This window comes from Aricia agestis, chromosome 3 (genome assembly GCF_905147365.1).
Source record: "Aricia agestis chromosome 3, ilAriAges1.1, whole genome shotgun sequence".
Taxonomy (NCBI): Eukaryota; Metazoa; Arthropoda; class Insecta; order Lepidoptera; family Lycaenidae; genus Aricia; species Aricia agestis.
In genome coordinates, this window is record NC_056408.1 from 16,386,287 (window position 1) to 16,403,484 (window position 17,198).

Below are 17,198 nucleotides of genomic sequence, written 5' to 3' on the forward strand. Positions count from 1 at the left end.
CAAAGTTAATGTTGTTTCAATTTAAAATGCATCCAGATTCCAGGTGAAATAAATCACCCCCCAAGCCTATACACAACGCCCCCATTTTTTTCTGGGTCCCACACCACCCTTTACACCTTCAGCGCCCACAAGGGGGCGTTATCACCCACTTTGGGAAAGACTGATCTAATATAATAGCCAAATATCACATCCTCGAGTATTGAACATGTCTCACCAGTCACTCAGTAGACTACAATCACACAGACATTAATTTATTTAAATTTTCGTGAATAAAACAGAGAAAAATTAGTTTAATGAACAGTTAGGGGTTTTTGTGTAATTTTTTGTTATTGGCGTTTCGTGAAAAATCTAGCGTATAAAACTACTTCTTTTTCATGTTATCTGATCGTTCATTCTAGGGAAAAACCTCTTCTATTGCATTAGATGAGGTTTTTTCCTAGAATGAATTTCTAAACTTCTTTGCACTCAGTCAGATAGTTTAGAAGATATAACAATGAACATTGTGTGTTTCTGTGCCACAAACATTTTTTTTCTATCAACTCCTCAGCAAGTGTTACAAATTGGCACAATATACATATAACACAGCAAGTTCGACCGAATTGTAAAAATTAATTATCTGTAATTAGGATTCTGCCCTTATTTTCTAGATCAGCAATTAGTCTTTCAACTGTTTTCTGTCCATGCTTGAGTTTATGTCTATCGTCGATTTTTCCTGTTTAAATAACCACATTATGTTTGTATCCCTCTGGGGTACATAGTTTATACAACTTAACATCGTATTTGTGGCACTTGTTTTTCATATATTGACGAAGTTTTATCGCCAAGGAATCATCGACTTATCTTACATCTATAGCCAAAACTTTTCCGGTAGTGCAACTTTTACAGTGAAATCTGTGACAGGAAAACCTTCAAAATTACTTCCAGCTACTCGAATGTCATCACTCATCATCATTATCTGCCATATGTTCAGAGTCATACTATATTCTTTCGAAGAGCGAGAAATTTGTCTGAAACCGTTACAAAAGATTGGCTTTTGTCTCGAGTATAAATTATGCCACAGTGGAGAGATATACCGTTACATAGTTATACGAAAGCGATTCATTACTATCATCCTAGGAATATAATTATAATACAGTCGCAATCTAGTAATATGATTATCAGTCTAAATTTATCTAGTGAAATGGTGATAAGTTTGCCAATGGCATCCATTACACGGTAGGTTTTGCTGTCAGTTTTACCACAGTCATGGCTGTGACTGATGGATAACCTACCGTGTAAGAGCGTGACTGACGGTTGCATGAATCTGATTGACGAAAATCTGGATATTTTGATTTTTGCTTCATGCAGCCATCAGTCACGAATTTTGAACGAACACAGAAGAGTATATTTTAGTCGACCTCTGTGGCTATGGTTAAGAGGGAGTGACAAACAGGGGGTCGCGGGTTCTAATCCCGCCGACGGAACAAAAAGTTTTTAATGTTCCTGGTCATGGATGTGTATATTAAATACTAGATGATTCTCGTTTATCGCGCGGGAACCGTACATTTTTCCGGGTTAAAAAGTATCCTCGGTCCTTTCCCGAGACTTAAAGTATCTCCATACCAAATTTCAGCGAAATTGAATATCACAAGTCCTTCACCTGAAGCCATAAGTGTCAGTCAAAGCCAGAATTTCTCCGTTGTAAGTACCTACTTACAACGGAGAAATTCTGGCTTTGACTGACACAAAACTGAAGAGAATTGAGTGACCGTATAATACCATTCGTCAGTCCATCAGTCAAACATTAGGCTTCGTTCAAACCTATTGTCTGTCAAGAAAGTGAAGAAATTAAAAAGTGGCAACATCGTAGTGTCATCCCTTATTTCTTAAATTGATTTGAAAGGGATGACACTACGATGTTGCCACTTTTTAATTTCTTCACTTTCTTGACAGACTGTACGCGGCCACCCGACTGCGAAGCGGGAGCGTCAAGTCACAGAGTGCTTTTTTATAATATGTAATAGAGGTCCAACTCGACGGCCAAATTGGGTAAGACAAGTGGCGCCCTCTGGGTGTAGGTTTTGGCAACTTTTTGTCAATATTTATATATATATATATATATATATATATATATATATATATATATATATATATATATATATATATATATATATATATATATATATATATATATATATATATATATATATATATACCTACCTGTAGCATTGGTTACTGGGTCTTTTTATAGGATGTTTATAAAATATAAAATACAGACAACCGTTGATATAATTTATTTTTTTCTTTTAAAACATTTCATATACAATTTGTTCGCTTTCAGCTTATACAAATCCGTACATCCGTACAATCATCACAGTCTCTCCTATTCATTAATATTCTGTTTATATTCTTACAGTAATTGTAAATGAAGAATCTGCAGGATATGTTGATTAGAAAATCTATTAATTTTTCTTTATGTAGTTCACATTTCAAGAACTCAAATTGCATGTGAATAAATATTACTGTTTTAATTAAATTTTTTAAATATTTTGTATGTAAGCACTTTGTTATTATTGCGTAATTTATATACTGCAGATTTGAAATACAATTCAAGAGAGAGTCGCTGGGACTGCAAAGCCATTTTTTATTAGCATATTCTCTGCGTTTTATGTACTCTTGTTGCTGATCGGACATAAAGTTTTTTTTTACATTCACTACAACCCTTGAAGACTTTCCTCTTAGCGGTTTTAATAAAATAATCGCTAACATATTGTAGCCCCCCAACTATTCGGGGGTCACTTTTGTCTTCAAGGGGTGTAAATTCTATGTCCGGAATCTTAGACAGCTCGCAATTTATTTGTTCTTTGCAGGCCCCGCTAGTGATGAGAACTTCATGCAAAGTATGGCAATTATCCACCTCACAATTGGCCCCAGGGGCATGGACACTAGATAGGCTGTTTATTAATAAGCTGCTAAATGCTGCTTCAAACCCATCTGGAGTAGGGTTTGCGTTGCGGCATCCTTGGCTCCTTATCGATCCGAAAAAATTTTCAATCGGATCCTGGTTCAGATGCCGTAACCAAACTGATGTCACTCCGTACTTAGCAGCATTTTTTTTTAATAGTAGTTCAATTCCTTCTAGTGTCCATACCCAGTTATTTAAAGTGGGAACATGCTCCACATTCAAGGTTTTTACATTTACAAACTTCATATTTTTTAAAAATATTTTAGCCTCCATCCATGTTTTGTGATGTGGTGAGTTAGGCGTCGCAGGTCCCAGAAGAGGTTTACTGTGCTTCTTCCTTTTTCCGAAGCTTCCATTAATTGAGTCAAAAAGTTGGTCAAAAAACAAGATGACGTCTGCGGTGTTTTGCGCATCTTGGGAGATTATTCCTTTTTCTGCAAAAATAAGATAAGAATAAATTATGAATAATATTCCTCACACATTCTCACAACGCAATCTTATCCCAAACAAATCAGTCCTTGCTTGTAATTTGGGTACCGCAGACAACAAACATAATATATTATAAATAACATAACACCTATAAATGTTTGACTTATGCGGGAATTGAACTTTACAATAATTTCGAATTAGACCGGGAGATCGACCTTGGTGATTGGATTAATTCTTTAGATTAGCATGGTCAAGAAAACAAACTTGAAACAAACAAAATATACAGCTTTATAAATATTAGTATCGATAAAATAATGCAACATGAAAACATTATGTAATAAATTCATTTACCTGCTAGGTAGCCCATATTTGATGCTACAGTTTGGCTGAACAGTTGCGTAGCAAATTTCACCTTCATCTTAGGTATCTTACTTGGAATGCAATGGGAGTCTGTCAATTTTGGCACCAGTCTTATGCCTTTGTAGCCTGGGTTTTCTTGGTGCAGTGCAGTTATGTGTTCCCACTTTGCCATAAGAATATTGTTTTCTTTTTGAAATTGTAGATTTTTCGTAATTAAATTATTTCTTATACATTTCATTAGGTGAGGTGGATCGTACAAGGGAATAATCTCCTGGTTATTTATTAAAATAATATTTCCCACAGGTTCTTCTAATTTACGTAAGAGAATCCCTCTTGTCTCTTGCAACAGGTATTTAATGCAGTGTACATTATTTGTACCTTGATCGCACACTGTTGCTACCACAATAAGACCAGCATTTTGTAGTTCTGTGACAACAGCCTTTAATTGTTTTGCCAGTTCTGGTCCTTTCGTGGCAGACTGAGAAAAGGTGTACGCAACAGGTTGCTTGTAATTTTTTATAAGCCCTCTTATCATAAATACCTGCGCATGATCTGCATACTCAGGCAGTGTCTCTTGCCCATTGGTTACAAACCCACTCACTTTGTCTTTTCTTTCATTGTATGCCACATTCGGTTTTAGTGACATTTCGTCAAAAAGAACAACACATAATTTGTGTTCTGGTTTCATTTTAAGTGTGGCTTTTTTTACTTGTGCCATCAAATTTTTATTAATACCAGCATTTATATCTGCCGTATTAATTAATTTTATTAAAATTTGTCGCGATGGAAGGATAAAGATTTTCCTCAGGAATCTGTATCCTTTTGGGCTTTGTTTGAAGATAGTCAAAGCTACAATTTTTTCTTCTAATGTGAAACGCCGACCTTTTTTTTCCTTTTTGTGCTCCCTGAACTGCAGCAAAGTTAAAATTTTTGATGTGCTGGACATTTTGTCCAAAGTTTCCAAAAATTTTGGGTTTGTGGTAATATTTTGCAAGGCCTTGATTTTGGTTGCCTACTTTTTAATCTTACTACGGCATTTGCTGAGTTTCACACCAACTTGCAACATTTTCTCATACAGAGCACGCTCAGTTTTCGTAACAACAGCCTTCTTACTAACACATTTTACATGTATGTTGCGATGCACTGAAAAAATAATAAGAATCATATGAATTAAAATTGCAGAATATTTAAGAGTACTTACATAATATTATGAGTGGATAACATTTGATGCTACATAGTTGTGTGTTAAATTATCTAATCATTGAAATATATGTATTAAATATATAAATCCGTAGTTATTAAACAATGATGGCGTAACTAGCAAACTCAGATTTGCAGTTATTATATTATTATGTTTGTAATTTGAATACAATTATTGTTGCTTACCAAGATCTTTTACCACATGCATATTTTCTTCTTCATTAGGAGGCTGTCTATTACTCCTTATAGACTGAGATTCTGAAGTGACAGGTTCTGAAAATCATAAGCATAATTGGTAAGAATTATCTAACCAAAATCACCATCATAACAATTAATGTAGTAGTTAATATTGAGTAACCATTATTTGAATGATATTGAAATATTAAGGCCAGCAAACTCAGATTTGCAGTTATTATATTATTATGTTTGAAATTTGAATACAATTATTGTTGCTTACCAAGATCTTTTACCACATGCATATTTTCTTCTTCATTAGGAGGCTGTCTATTACTCCATATAGACTGAGATTCTGAAGTGACAGGGTCTGAAAAGTCATAAGCATAATTGGTAAGAATCATCAAACAAAAATCACCATCATAACAATGAATGTAGTAGTTAATATTGTAACCATTATTTGAATGATATTGAAATAATTAAAGCCAGCCCACTAGACAAAGTTACTTTTACATAGTTATGATATCAGTAAGGATGTCAACATTTTTTTACTAGTACATTTGACATGTAAGTAAATGTAATTTTACAAACTGTATTTAATTAATTACTCTTGTCTTAAGGACACTATCACATTTTTTTCACAAATATCAGCGATCTTCAGGTACCATTTTAAAGAATAAGGAGTCACACTGCAAAGATATTTTGGTTATAAAAATTTTATAGCCGCATACAAAATTGTCACATAAATAATTATATTTTAACCATCACAATAATCGCAAAAGTTTAAAAAAATGGGGTCTGATTAGGAACCAGTATAGCTAAATACACTGCAAAAAAAATTTTGCTTATTTAGTCCCTTTACGAAATGCTATATTTTATATAAAAATAAATAACATATTGTCCATTTATAAGAAAAATAAGAAACACTCTCCTTCATACATTTTCACCCTATATACAATATGATAGCATCCTTAAGAGATAGGGAATTAAATTAAATTTCCTTAAATTTAGTTAAAGAAATAATTAGTTAATAAAAAATAAATAAATAGTTAATAAACATTATAAATTAAATTCTAATCATTTATAAGGATAATTTATAGAGCGGCTAAGTTACTTTAATAATAATAATTATACCCTCAATCGTGAAAAACGAGACACAATAGCTTTTCTATTTTGAGATCGCCGGTGACCGCTTGTGGCTTGATGGGTTAATAAAATAATTTATAACTAGCAGCAACACAAATAATTAATTTTTTTGAGAGATTGAGAGAGAAAGAGCGCATTTATTGAGAGATGCTACATTTCATCCGCACGCCTAAAGGAGTCCCCATAGGACGTGTGTATAGTGCGTCAAGAAAGTCATGACAGGCGGGAAAATTTTCTAAACGTAATAACGCTTAAAAGGTGTATTTTTTTCTTTGTATTTTCACAGAGATTGCTTATTACATTTTAAATATTGTCACCTTGCACATTTTTATCTCGAATTAATAAAGTTCTCATATTTTTTATTTCATTTAAAAATTTTCCGCCTGTCATGACTTTCTTGTCGGACTATAAATTAATTGCTAATTAAAAGCTTGTATTGTAGGATCACTCACCAAGATTCTCTTTCATTTGTACATCTTCAATTGCACTTTGTGAGAGTGAGTGTATATGTAGATGCACAGGTCCTGTAAATAATACAATTTAGTTATTAGTATTTAGTATATTACATTATTATTACATAATTTATTGCTAGTAGTAGTATTATTACATAATTTAACGCTGTCCGCATTAGTGCCTTTAACTTGCACTTGGTTCAGTATTCATATTATCAAATAGAAACAAATATTGAATAAAACAATGTAATAGAAAAGGAAAATAATTCAAATATGGTAATGGTTTCTTGTACGCCTAAGTGAGAGAGTATTAAAAATTATAATTGACATATACCTCGGAAACTAGATGATATGGATACCACATAATATTATTATGTTTAGAACATTTTAATCAATGATTCATTAATCATTACCTATTCATTCAGTTAAGAAGGTTTAAAAAAAAAGCTTTGGAAAAGCTTAAAGGAATTGTGTAATGCAGTGCTATTTAAATATTACAACAAATTTAAAGTAGCACAGGATTTTTCGTACATATGACATTGATAAAGTTACTCATTTTCAGCGTAATTTGTAGGAACAAATGATCTTTGAAATTAAATGAACAATTCAAATGCACTTGAAACATTTTTGCCGGAAATAATAGTTTTGTGTAACCAGTGTAACCAATATACATATGTAAATGTATTTATGCATAGAAACTAGTATGATACATCACATCACATTAAATTAAATAATTTCAATTTGTATAATATGTTTCCATTCTTAGTGATTATCCTTGTAAGCAGCATCTAGTATTACTGTGTAGATTGTAGTTTTTGTAAAATGAATACCGTCAAATATGGCAACTTGACCATATTTTTTTAAAATTTTTGATATAGCTTGAAATCAAATAGACATTTTTAACATGTTATGGTTTGTTTATGAAAACAAAATATTCAACTTTGATTTTCAATAGTTATTTCTTTAAAATACGTTCACCCTGACCTTCAATAAAAATAAACGTAACAGAGGTCAAATTGACACCACCGTGGTAACATGACCTGTTTACCATCTTAGATAGATACGTGCATATAACATCGTATTTTAGGTCTAATTGCCAATCATTTTACGTACTCATGTTTTTAAACATGGTAACCCAGTTTGGATTAATAATAAGAACTGACAGTACTGGCTACTAGGACAAGTTGCCACAGGATATGTAACGGTTTTCATACAAAACTCAAACACTGAATAGGGTTGTCACAAAAATGTAGCACTAGTTTTAAGTATTCGTTTATTTATGAAAAATGTTTACTTAGTTCTAACAGGTACATCTAATGGCACGAATATATTTAGTAGAATAGGGAGCATTCAAGTATTACGTAACGCAATTTGGGGGGAGGGGGGGGTCTTGTAAAACGTTACGGTGCGTTACAAGGGCGGGATGGGGAGTATTTAAACAACGCATTACGTAACATCGTACTTTTATTTTTGTTTGCTAACTTGGCAAACCTTTCATTTTTATTACTTTATTAAATGTTACGTAACGTTTAGGGGGGGGGGGGGGGGGGGGGGGACAGAAAAACGTTACGGTGCGTTACATGAGGGGAGGGAAGGTCTAAAATCTTCAAAAATTGCGTTACGTAATATGTACTTGAACGCTCCCTAATTTGCTTGAACGAAACATAACTTATTTAAAATAAACTATGTCATCATCATCAAAGAGAACATACTCGACTGGATTTTCTGATGTTTGCAGCAAATTTATAGATTTCACAATAAAATTCTCAGGCAGAGAAGAATCTTTATCTTCACGCTTGGGCTTTACAAATTTAATGTTATCACCCCAGGGTATTGTCTTGTAATAGATAACTGAATAAACTTTCTCAGTTTTGTTGATGTTCTCAATAACGCCAATGTAATATTTCCATTTGTGAGAGGAGTAATAACGCGTCAATATAGTGTCTCCTATATTCCACTTATATTCATTTTTGTTTAAATTATTATTTTCATGTAAAGGTCCACATATGTCTTGATCAAATCTTGAATTCTGATTTTTATAATTCCTTTGTTCTTTATCAGTAAAAATATTTTCATTTAATATTTCTGAGTCGCTTATGTCGCGAGCTTCTAATTCTATGTCACCCTGATCTATCTTTTTTATCTTTTCAAATATTTCTTTTTCCATCTCATCTACATTTCTTGCTACATCTCTGCCATCACGGTCAATTAGTTCCGATAATTTATTATCACATTCTACTTTACCTTCACTTTCCTCATTTAGTTCTATATTATAGTCATCTTCCTCATCTAGATTAATATCGATAATATCGCTATCACTGTGTATACTTATTTCTAAATCTTCTGTTGTTGTAGATCCGCATTCTTCATTTTTTGATGTCTTAATGGGTTTCTTCTTTTCTTTTTTGTTATTTGTCTTTTTAGTATGTTTTCGTTTCTTACCCTGTCCACCAGAAGTAGGTTCTTTATTTTCTTTGCTTCTGCTATCTTGATCTTCGTTGTCACTTAAAGTTCCACAGATATTGACGGTTATATGACTTTGCTGACCAGTACAATCATCAGTTTTTACTTCAGTCCCTATTTTTCTCTTTTTGACGGTAATCTGACCTGCTTTTTCATTCTTGATTTTGTTGGTTCCAGATTTTTTTTCTCTTTTCTCCACATGGTTTTCAGTCAGTTCCCTTTTGGCGAGGTCAGATACTGTTACAGACATTCCTGGCTCAACATTAAGTTTCTTGTTCCTCCCTCTTTTCATTTCGTTGGGTTGCCTACTCTTCTTTAAATATTCTAGTAACACTTGGTCTACTGAGTATTCTGGTTCATTGGAAGCATATTCCGGTACCTTTCTCAATACTTTTTCTGGGTTGAATGGGTAAATACCCGTGGCTTTAAACCCACTTATCACGTTTTCTTTTTTACCCATGTTGACATCATCCATTACTTTTTTCAAAAGAGGCGGAAAGTGACATTTATTTAATGATGCTTGTCGTGGGTTTTCAATTTTATATTGTGTGAGAACTTTGCGCCACGTTTTTTTCAAAGGCCCGAAGAAAGCAACGTCAAGTGGCTGCGTGAGCTGTGTAGAATTTGGCGGCAACAGTACAAATTTAATATCGTACTTCTCGCAACATTCTAAAACTTCGAAATTTATGTGGCTGGATAAATTGTCACCGATTATAATCTTAGTTCCCTCAAGTTTTCGCGCCCATGGTACAATTATGTGAGTGAACCAGTCCAAAAATGTACTCGAATCGAACCACCCACTTTTAGTTCTACCAAAACGAGCTTCATCGGGACCTCCTTCGACCCACTGATTCCATAAATTTTCGGACTTGTATACGATATATGGCGGCAATACCTTGCCATTCGCGCTTGCGGCAAACATAACCGAAATACAGCCCTTTGTACTATTCATTATTCTCTCTGGATATTTTATTCCGCGACGAAATATACATTTTACGGAACCTGGGTTGTCGCTAAAATTAGTTTCATCGTAATTAACCAAATGAGTAGGAGGAACGTTTTTAACCAGATTTTCAAGATTCTTAAAGTAATCTTGAAATTCTTTTGTACTTTTTTCTGCCCGTGCTCTCTTTATATTTTGCACTGACCTGACAGTTAATTGGTCACGATGCCTTTCTATGAAAGACCGAGCCCACCATTCTCCAGGTGGTTTTCCATCAAAAATGTGCACCTTATTATTTTTCAACAGATACTCATGTACAAGTATCCTGAGATCTAATAAGGTCAGAGGAGCACCGAAGTCTGCAACTACAATCAAAACTTTAACAAATTCCAGTTCTTCTTCTTCAGATAGCCTTTGCGGAGATCCTGGTTTTCTCATATGTAACTTTTTAACTTTTCTTTCTATTGTTCTTCGGGGAATGTTAAATTGTTTTTCGGCATCGTAGGATGAATATTTTTTATTCTGGACCATCTCAACTGCTAATGATAACATTTCGTCGCTGTAGTTTTTATATGATCTTGCCCCAATTCTCCGACGATCTCGTTTTTTTGGTGCCATTTTACACTAAAACAAATTTAGATATAGGTACAGGGTTACTTTACTGGTAATTAGATAAATGCTTTGATCATGTAATAGTAGATATTAGATGCAATAATTATTGTTCTTACAAAGATTGTCCTAAACTGCCTGGTTTTTTAGTTATGAGAATTAGAATACCTAAAAATTATCTATGAAAATCAGTTTCTGAAATTCAACGCATTATGGTCTTAAAAACGTACTTACAGTAATTATACAACCTACGAAAAAACTTCTCTTTTCATTAGCTTTCCAAGCAGGTTTAAAAAATTAAAAATATAAGCAACTTCTGGCAAAAAAATAAAATTTCCATTAAAAGGGAGCATTAAGTCCCATACAAATTAGCGAAGACTTTTTTTATTTTCGAGTTTAACTACGTTTTCTGCATTATTACGCGTCTATTATCTTCTAGCATTATGTAACCCGTCTTGATTAGCAGGCTAATCCAAATAATCGAGACTTGAATTTTTATATTGTAGAAAAGAGTAAAAGATTTGTATGGGACATGATGCACCCTACAGAAATTATTATTTTAGGAATAACTTATTTGTATCTTGTTAAACCTTTATATCAGTTTCGAAGGCTGATAAAATGACGAAGCTTTTCCCATATTTTGCATAATAACAATAGTATAAGATTTTAAGACGGTATCGCGAAGAATTACAGAAACTGGAATTTTCATACGAAATTCAAAAATTGCCTCTCTTTTGGACTATCTAAGTAATGACAAAAAAATGCATTTATATCTACTATCAAATTCTCAAAGAACTATATCAAATTACCAGTAACCGTGTATATGTTTGTACGCATAAGCATATATTATAGGTGCATTATTATGTGACACTATATTCGTTTGGAAGTCACAGCGTTATGATTGTACCAAAAATCTGAACCATTTTTCCTGGTGACAACTCCTAAATTGCCTTCTCTATACATTTGGTAATTACCGGGTCGACGAAACGCCTTCGGTTGCTAAACGAACATAGTTTCAGTATAAAATAGTAGAGATTGTTCATAATCGTAACTTAATAACATTTCATATTATAGGCAGGCATTTTTCGCTAAACCGAATGTGCGACATAGGTACTTACTTGCCACTAATAATTGCACTTAATTTTGTGTCAACCCTAGGTGCAGGTCAAGTTGCCACGCTGCTGTCAATGGCAACTTGACCTAACCTTAGCCAACAATACCTAAGCAAATATTTCGGTAGATTGAACTAGAAACGTATAGTAAACAAGTTAATATTAATCTCCAGCGTTTATTACACAAAGTATCAAAATTGCACTCACCTGAATTAAGTATTTATAGTTCCATAAACTCAATTATGACCACAATAGCAAAAAACGTCTTCCGTTGATGACACTTCGAAACGCCATATTGCATAAACTAACAGTGTTGCTACTTTAAAAAAACAATATGTTGCCAGTGACAGTTTCAAAATACTACTACCGTTAATACAAAAAGTTACTTGTTTGCAATCCTACGAAACTTAATATTTTGTTATAAAACGGAACCTTAGGTCAAGTTGACCGGTATATGTCAAGTTGCCACATTTGACGGTACAAAAAAAAAAAAAAAAAAAACTTTTATTCTAGCTGTGGATAATAATTATGATCAAATCGTAAGCGCTGCATTAATCAGTAAATTATGTACTGGAAAGACTAAGGACCACCAAGATACAGGCTCTGCCTAGTTTGGGGTCCATTGTAATTTGTATGGCTTACTACATAACTAAAACAAAACTGTATAATAAAACAATTTACCTAGATACTTGTGTGTAAACAAAAGTTACTTTTGAAAAATATTGTAAAAATGTTATGTTATGTAATGGTTCAGAAAATAAAAGAATATTTAATATTTAATTTAATACCTACATACAGAAATTGTGGCTCAAAGAAATCTCTATTCAGATGTTTTAGACAGTTTTATGGGTGTCATACATACTATGGTCTACCAGAGTCCACCTGTACAGGAATGCCTGACCGGAATCTGTGCAGTTTTTTAGGCCTGCACAGGCTACTGGCCAAATCGAAAATTTCAGGCATACCTGCACATGTTACCTCTCCAGTAGACAATAGCGTGTATGGCTTACACCACTGTAGTTTGTCATTTTATGATATTTTATAGAAATTGTTAACTTTACTAACAAGACTGTTTGCTTCTTTCTAACATTAACTTTAGAAAGAGACTTATGGTACTCTTTAAGGTAAGCAGGTATTATCTTCATTTGGGCATTTTACTAAAACTAACCTGGCATGTTTTTCATAGGTACAGCTCCTTTAGCAAGTCGGTTATTCCGGCACCAATATTTTGGTTCGAAATGATCATTACAGATGCGGCGGTATTTGAAAATATGGTTATTTCAAGTTGCAAAATGTCACCACCAACATTAAAGACCCATGTATTAAATAGCTGTCTATCCTTATCTGGATTAGGGAATTTATGTAAATTCCCCGCAGTATCTGAAAAAAAGGGACACAAGTTAGAATTCACTGGAGTCGTGATAAAATGACGGCTATCTGTTTTAGGGGTGTTGATAAATGCTTACCTAAGCCATTTGTACATCCAGGAACACAACACTTTCTATTAGACATGATAAATATCAAATATCACAAAACGGTTCAACGAGTCCTATCTCAAGCACAAACTTCACAAGATTTCGATCACCTTAAGCACAAAATCGACACGGCCGAAGGAGCAGAGGCTCAACTTGACGGACTTAGGTGGATAAAGCACTAATATGGGGATAAAAATCTAGAAAAACAAACAAGACACCGAAGAGCACTCCAGCGCAAACCGGCAGCCACATTTGTTTGATTGACATTTGACAATTATTGCTATTGCGGAAAATGGATTTAATGTTGCTAGTGGAAAATAAATTCTTAAATTTTATTTTATTTCTGGCTAATTGACAAAAAACATTTCATTTCAGCAATTCTTACAATTTTCAAAACATTATTTTAATATTTTAAATTTTTATTAGGTGAAAATCAAGTCAGGGAAAAATCAGAACCAATAAAGATGAGATAGCGCCATCTTACGAACCAGCATAACTATTATGCAGCAATCGCTCATCATCGTTATCACAAATAGCGTCATCTATATGTGGGTTTTTTCAACTACTTACATTATAATACTACCAAATTACTGTGTCACTTTCACGTGAGGACCTCAATGCAATTTTGGTCTCACTTTATTTTACAGACCTATAATGAAACGTTTTCTCGTTTGCTACTATTAAGATTGTCACCCCTGCGTCAAGTTGTCCTTTCCCGAGACGAGAGTTGTGTGTTTTGTATTCAAATCACACATATTTTGACAACTTGACGCAACTTGACGCTCCCGCTTCGCAGTCGCTTGGTCGCGTAGGTTTGAACAAAGCATTATTCATGAATCATGATTGACGGAATTGACTGTCTATTGCATGAGCGTGTAATGGACGCCATAGTATGAATGAAACAATATATTGTGTATTTTTATTTTAAAATCAATGTTGCAATTAGTTACATACTAGCTATTTATTAATTATAATTAATTAATTATAATACAGTCGCAATCTAGTAATATGATTATCAGGCTAAATTTATCTAGTGAAATGGTGATAAGTTTGCCAATGGCATCCATTACACGGTAGGTTTTGCTGTCAGTTTTACCACAGTCATGGCTGTGACTGATGGATAACCTACCGTGTAAGAGCGTGACTGACGGTTGCATGAATCTGATTGACGAAAATCTGGATATTTTGATTTTTGCTTCATGCAGCCATCAGTCACGAATTTTGAACGAACACAGAAGAGTATATTTTAGTCGACCTCTGCGGCTCAATGGTTAAGAGGGAGTGGCAGCTCAAATAGGAGGTCGCGGGTTCTAATCCCGCCGACGGAACAAAAAGTTTTCAATGTTCCTGGTCATGGATGTGTATATTAAATACTAGATGATTCTCGTTAATCGCGCGGGAACCGTACATTTTTCCGGGTTAAAAAGTATCCTCTGTCCTTTCCCGAGACTTAAAGTATCTCCATACCAAATTTCAGCGCGCAGTTGCAGCTACCCACTGCAACGGCGCGGTTCACAGATTCTCGACCCCCACCAGTCGCAGCTACCCACCACGACGGCGCGGTCTACAAACAATTTACAACTAGACCCCCACCAGATAACGCTACCCACGTTAAGAGGCGCGGTCCACAAACTATTTACAGCTCTACCCAATCAACAAAGAAAGGAATCCGTTAAACGTCATCTACATCCGAACCATCAGTTTTCCACTACATTTAGTTCAGAAGGAATTTGATGGTCTGGGACACTCCTCACTCTTATCATGACGTAATTTTTAATACATTCATCGGGTAGGTACCACATGAAACAGAATATCTAAATTTAAATCGTTAATTTGAACACGGGCTAAAATTTGTAAGGTGCTAAACATCCTTGTTTGTCCGATACCCACAAGTGCTACAGTGTTATTTAAGCGTTTACCAGAATATTTTGTAGTGACACTTTCCTTGACAAGAGAGCATTCGGACCCAGAGTCATAGTGAAACAAATACGACTCACCAATCACCATTATTTATGAGCGTGCCAGCAGGATTGCCGACATAGCAGACATCCACGCGACGCGCGACGACGTTGCTCGAAGTAGCGCTCGAACCTCATCCACTGCTGGCCCTCGTGCCACCGCCAGCGTTGCGCGTGCACTTGTTTGCGTAGTGTCCGTTTGCCCCGCACCGAAAGCAGATGGGCTCAGTGGTCCGACGAGCAGGTGTTGTGTCAGATGTGGTCTTTCCATTACCCGTGGAGGTTGATGATTGCCTTTTCGAACGGTAGCACGGTGTCCTAACTTTCCACATATGAAACATTTCAGGTTTGGATTAGGCTTGAATCGCTTGACATCGTAGCCTCCCTCACTAGATGATTGAGAATTGGATTTCCTCTTCAGAAACGAGAATGCTTGAAGTTCGCGTTGCATTTGTTCTCTATTATTAAATTCTGTAGTGAACACAACACGTTGCAGACGGTCGTCATATTGAGACACGTGAGCCAAAACCGTAGCCATAGATATCTGTTCCACCGTCATGTCCTTCCAACGCGCACTAAACATCGTCATAAGCCGTGCAGCATATGCAGCGAGGGATTCATTGTCCATCGGCTTGCTATTTCTTCAAATTAATGAGGGTAGCCGCAGGGGTTTCCACACAATCATAACGCGCCAAAAATAAGGTCTTGAATTGCGGCCATGTCATTCTCGCGTATGATACTAGAGAAAGCCAACGAGATGCACTGCCTTTTAATGGCTCCGCTTAACGCCATAACAAGTGCATTGCCTTGTATTTCTTTTTCAGCTAGGCATAAATCGACAGTCGCGCTCCAAGCGCGCGGATCAGCGTCCGACTTTTCAGGATCAAATTGAGGTAGATTTATCTTTGGACTACTGACCGGTTGGGGTTGTCTCAGCGCATCAACAAGCTTCTTCTGCGATTCCAGGAACTCCCGTAGAAAATTTTCATCCATCTTGAACGGAGTGTTTTGTGCCTAGGTTTATCCCACGCACTGATGTCGGAAAGCGGGTATTCTCAGATAAAACTAAAGTGGGCGACTATTTTCACCGGCAAATGATTGAACGGTTCCCCAGGCAATTTAAACACTCAACGAAAGTTATTTCACTATTTTAAATCAATCCACAGTTCACAGCAAATTATAAACACACAGCCCGTGGAAACAATGACAAGTCCTTCCGTAAGCAACGTCCTTAATTTCACTTTTTAACCTCAACGGAATCTCATATTCAATTATTTGAATTAACTGTCACTACGCAAGTCAATGTCCGCCGCCCCCTGTCGGGTGATGGCGCTGTTTCCACTACTGCAGTAAACAAAATCCTGCCATCTATTGAACAATAAACGAACTACATTTACATTCATTATGAAATAGGAATCTACCAGATGGCGGTATTTAAGACAGATAAATTCACAATATTAATAACAGATGGCGCTTATTCGTAAATATCTAATTTCGAGCGAGTTCGCTAGAAAATCATAGTGGCGCCTTTTCATTCCACGACATATCTATCCCTTGTGTTTATTTAAAAAACAAATCTTTAAAGAAAAAAAAAACATTTCTTATAGTCAAATTAACAAAAATCTGAGAATAACAAGTACATATAATAGGTAACATCAAAACGCAGTCTTATTAAACTTAGTTTGTTATTTTGGAATAAGCATTTTTACTTAATGTCTAGAAATTAAATGGCACGACTTGTGAGTAATGGTTAAACCTAGTATAAATATTAATCAGTCAAATAAGTCTTAATCTCAGTCAAAAAAAACTTAAATTAATAAGTAAATTCTTTTATTCAATCTAGCGTCAACAAGAAAATAAGAAGCTATGTGTAAATTATTTTTCGAAAACATCAATGTTTTCCGAAAACATGTGAAGACCTCCTGCGCAATCA

General features: G+C 34.9%; 2 protein-coding genes across 6 annotated transcripts in view; one reads left to right on the plus strand and one right to left on the minus strand.

Moving 5' to 3' along the window:
* LOC121725651 (sorting nexin-7-like) overlaps window positions 1-17,198 on the plus strand; it is a 147,598-nt gene that overhangs the window by 13,270 nt on the left and 117,130 nt on the right. The window lies entirely within an intron of this gene.
* Window positions 2,310-6,785, minus strand: LOC121725650. 5 transcript variants are annotated; one of them, XM_042112680.1, is made up of 5 exons: window positions 6,706-6,774; window positions 5,391-5,477; window positions 5,120-5,206; window positions 3,725-4,876; window positions 2,310-3,378 (listed from the first exon to the last, which is right to left on the minus strand). In XM_042112680.1, exons 4-5 carry the CDS (start codon window positions 4,677-4,679, stop codon window positions 2,627-2,629), a joined length of 1,707 nt encoding a protein of 568 aa, XP_041968614.1. In that variant the 5' UTR covers window positions 4,680-4,876; window positions 5,120-5,206; window positions 5,391-5,477; window positions 6,706-6,774; the 3' UTR covers window positions 2,310-2,626. The 5 variants fall into 5 exon arrangements, with proteins under 5 accessions (XP_041968614.1, XP_041968616.1, XP_041968615.1 ...); XM_042112682.1 differs by lacking the exon at window positions 5,391-5,477 and having other exon boundaries at window positions 6,706-6,785; XM_042112681.1 differs by lacking the exon at window positions 5,120-5,206.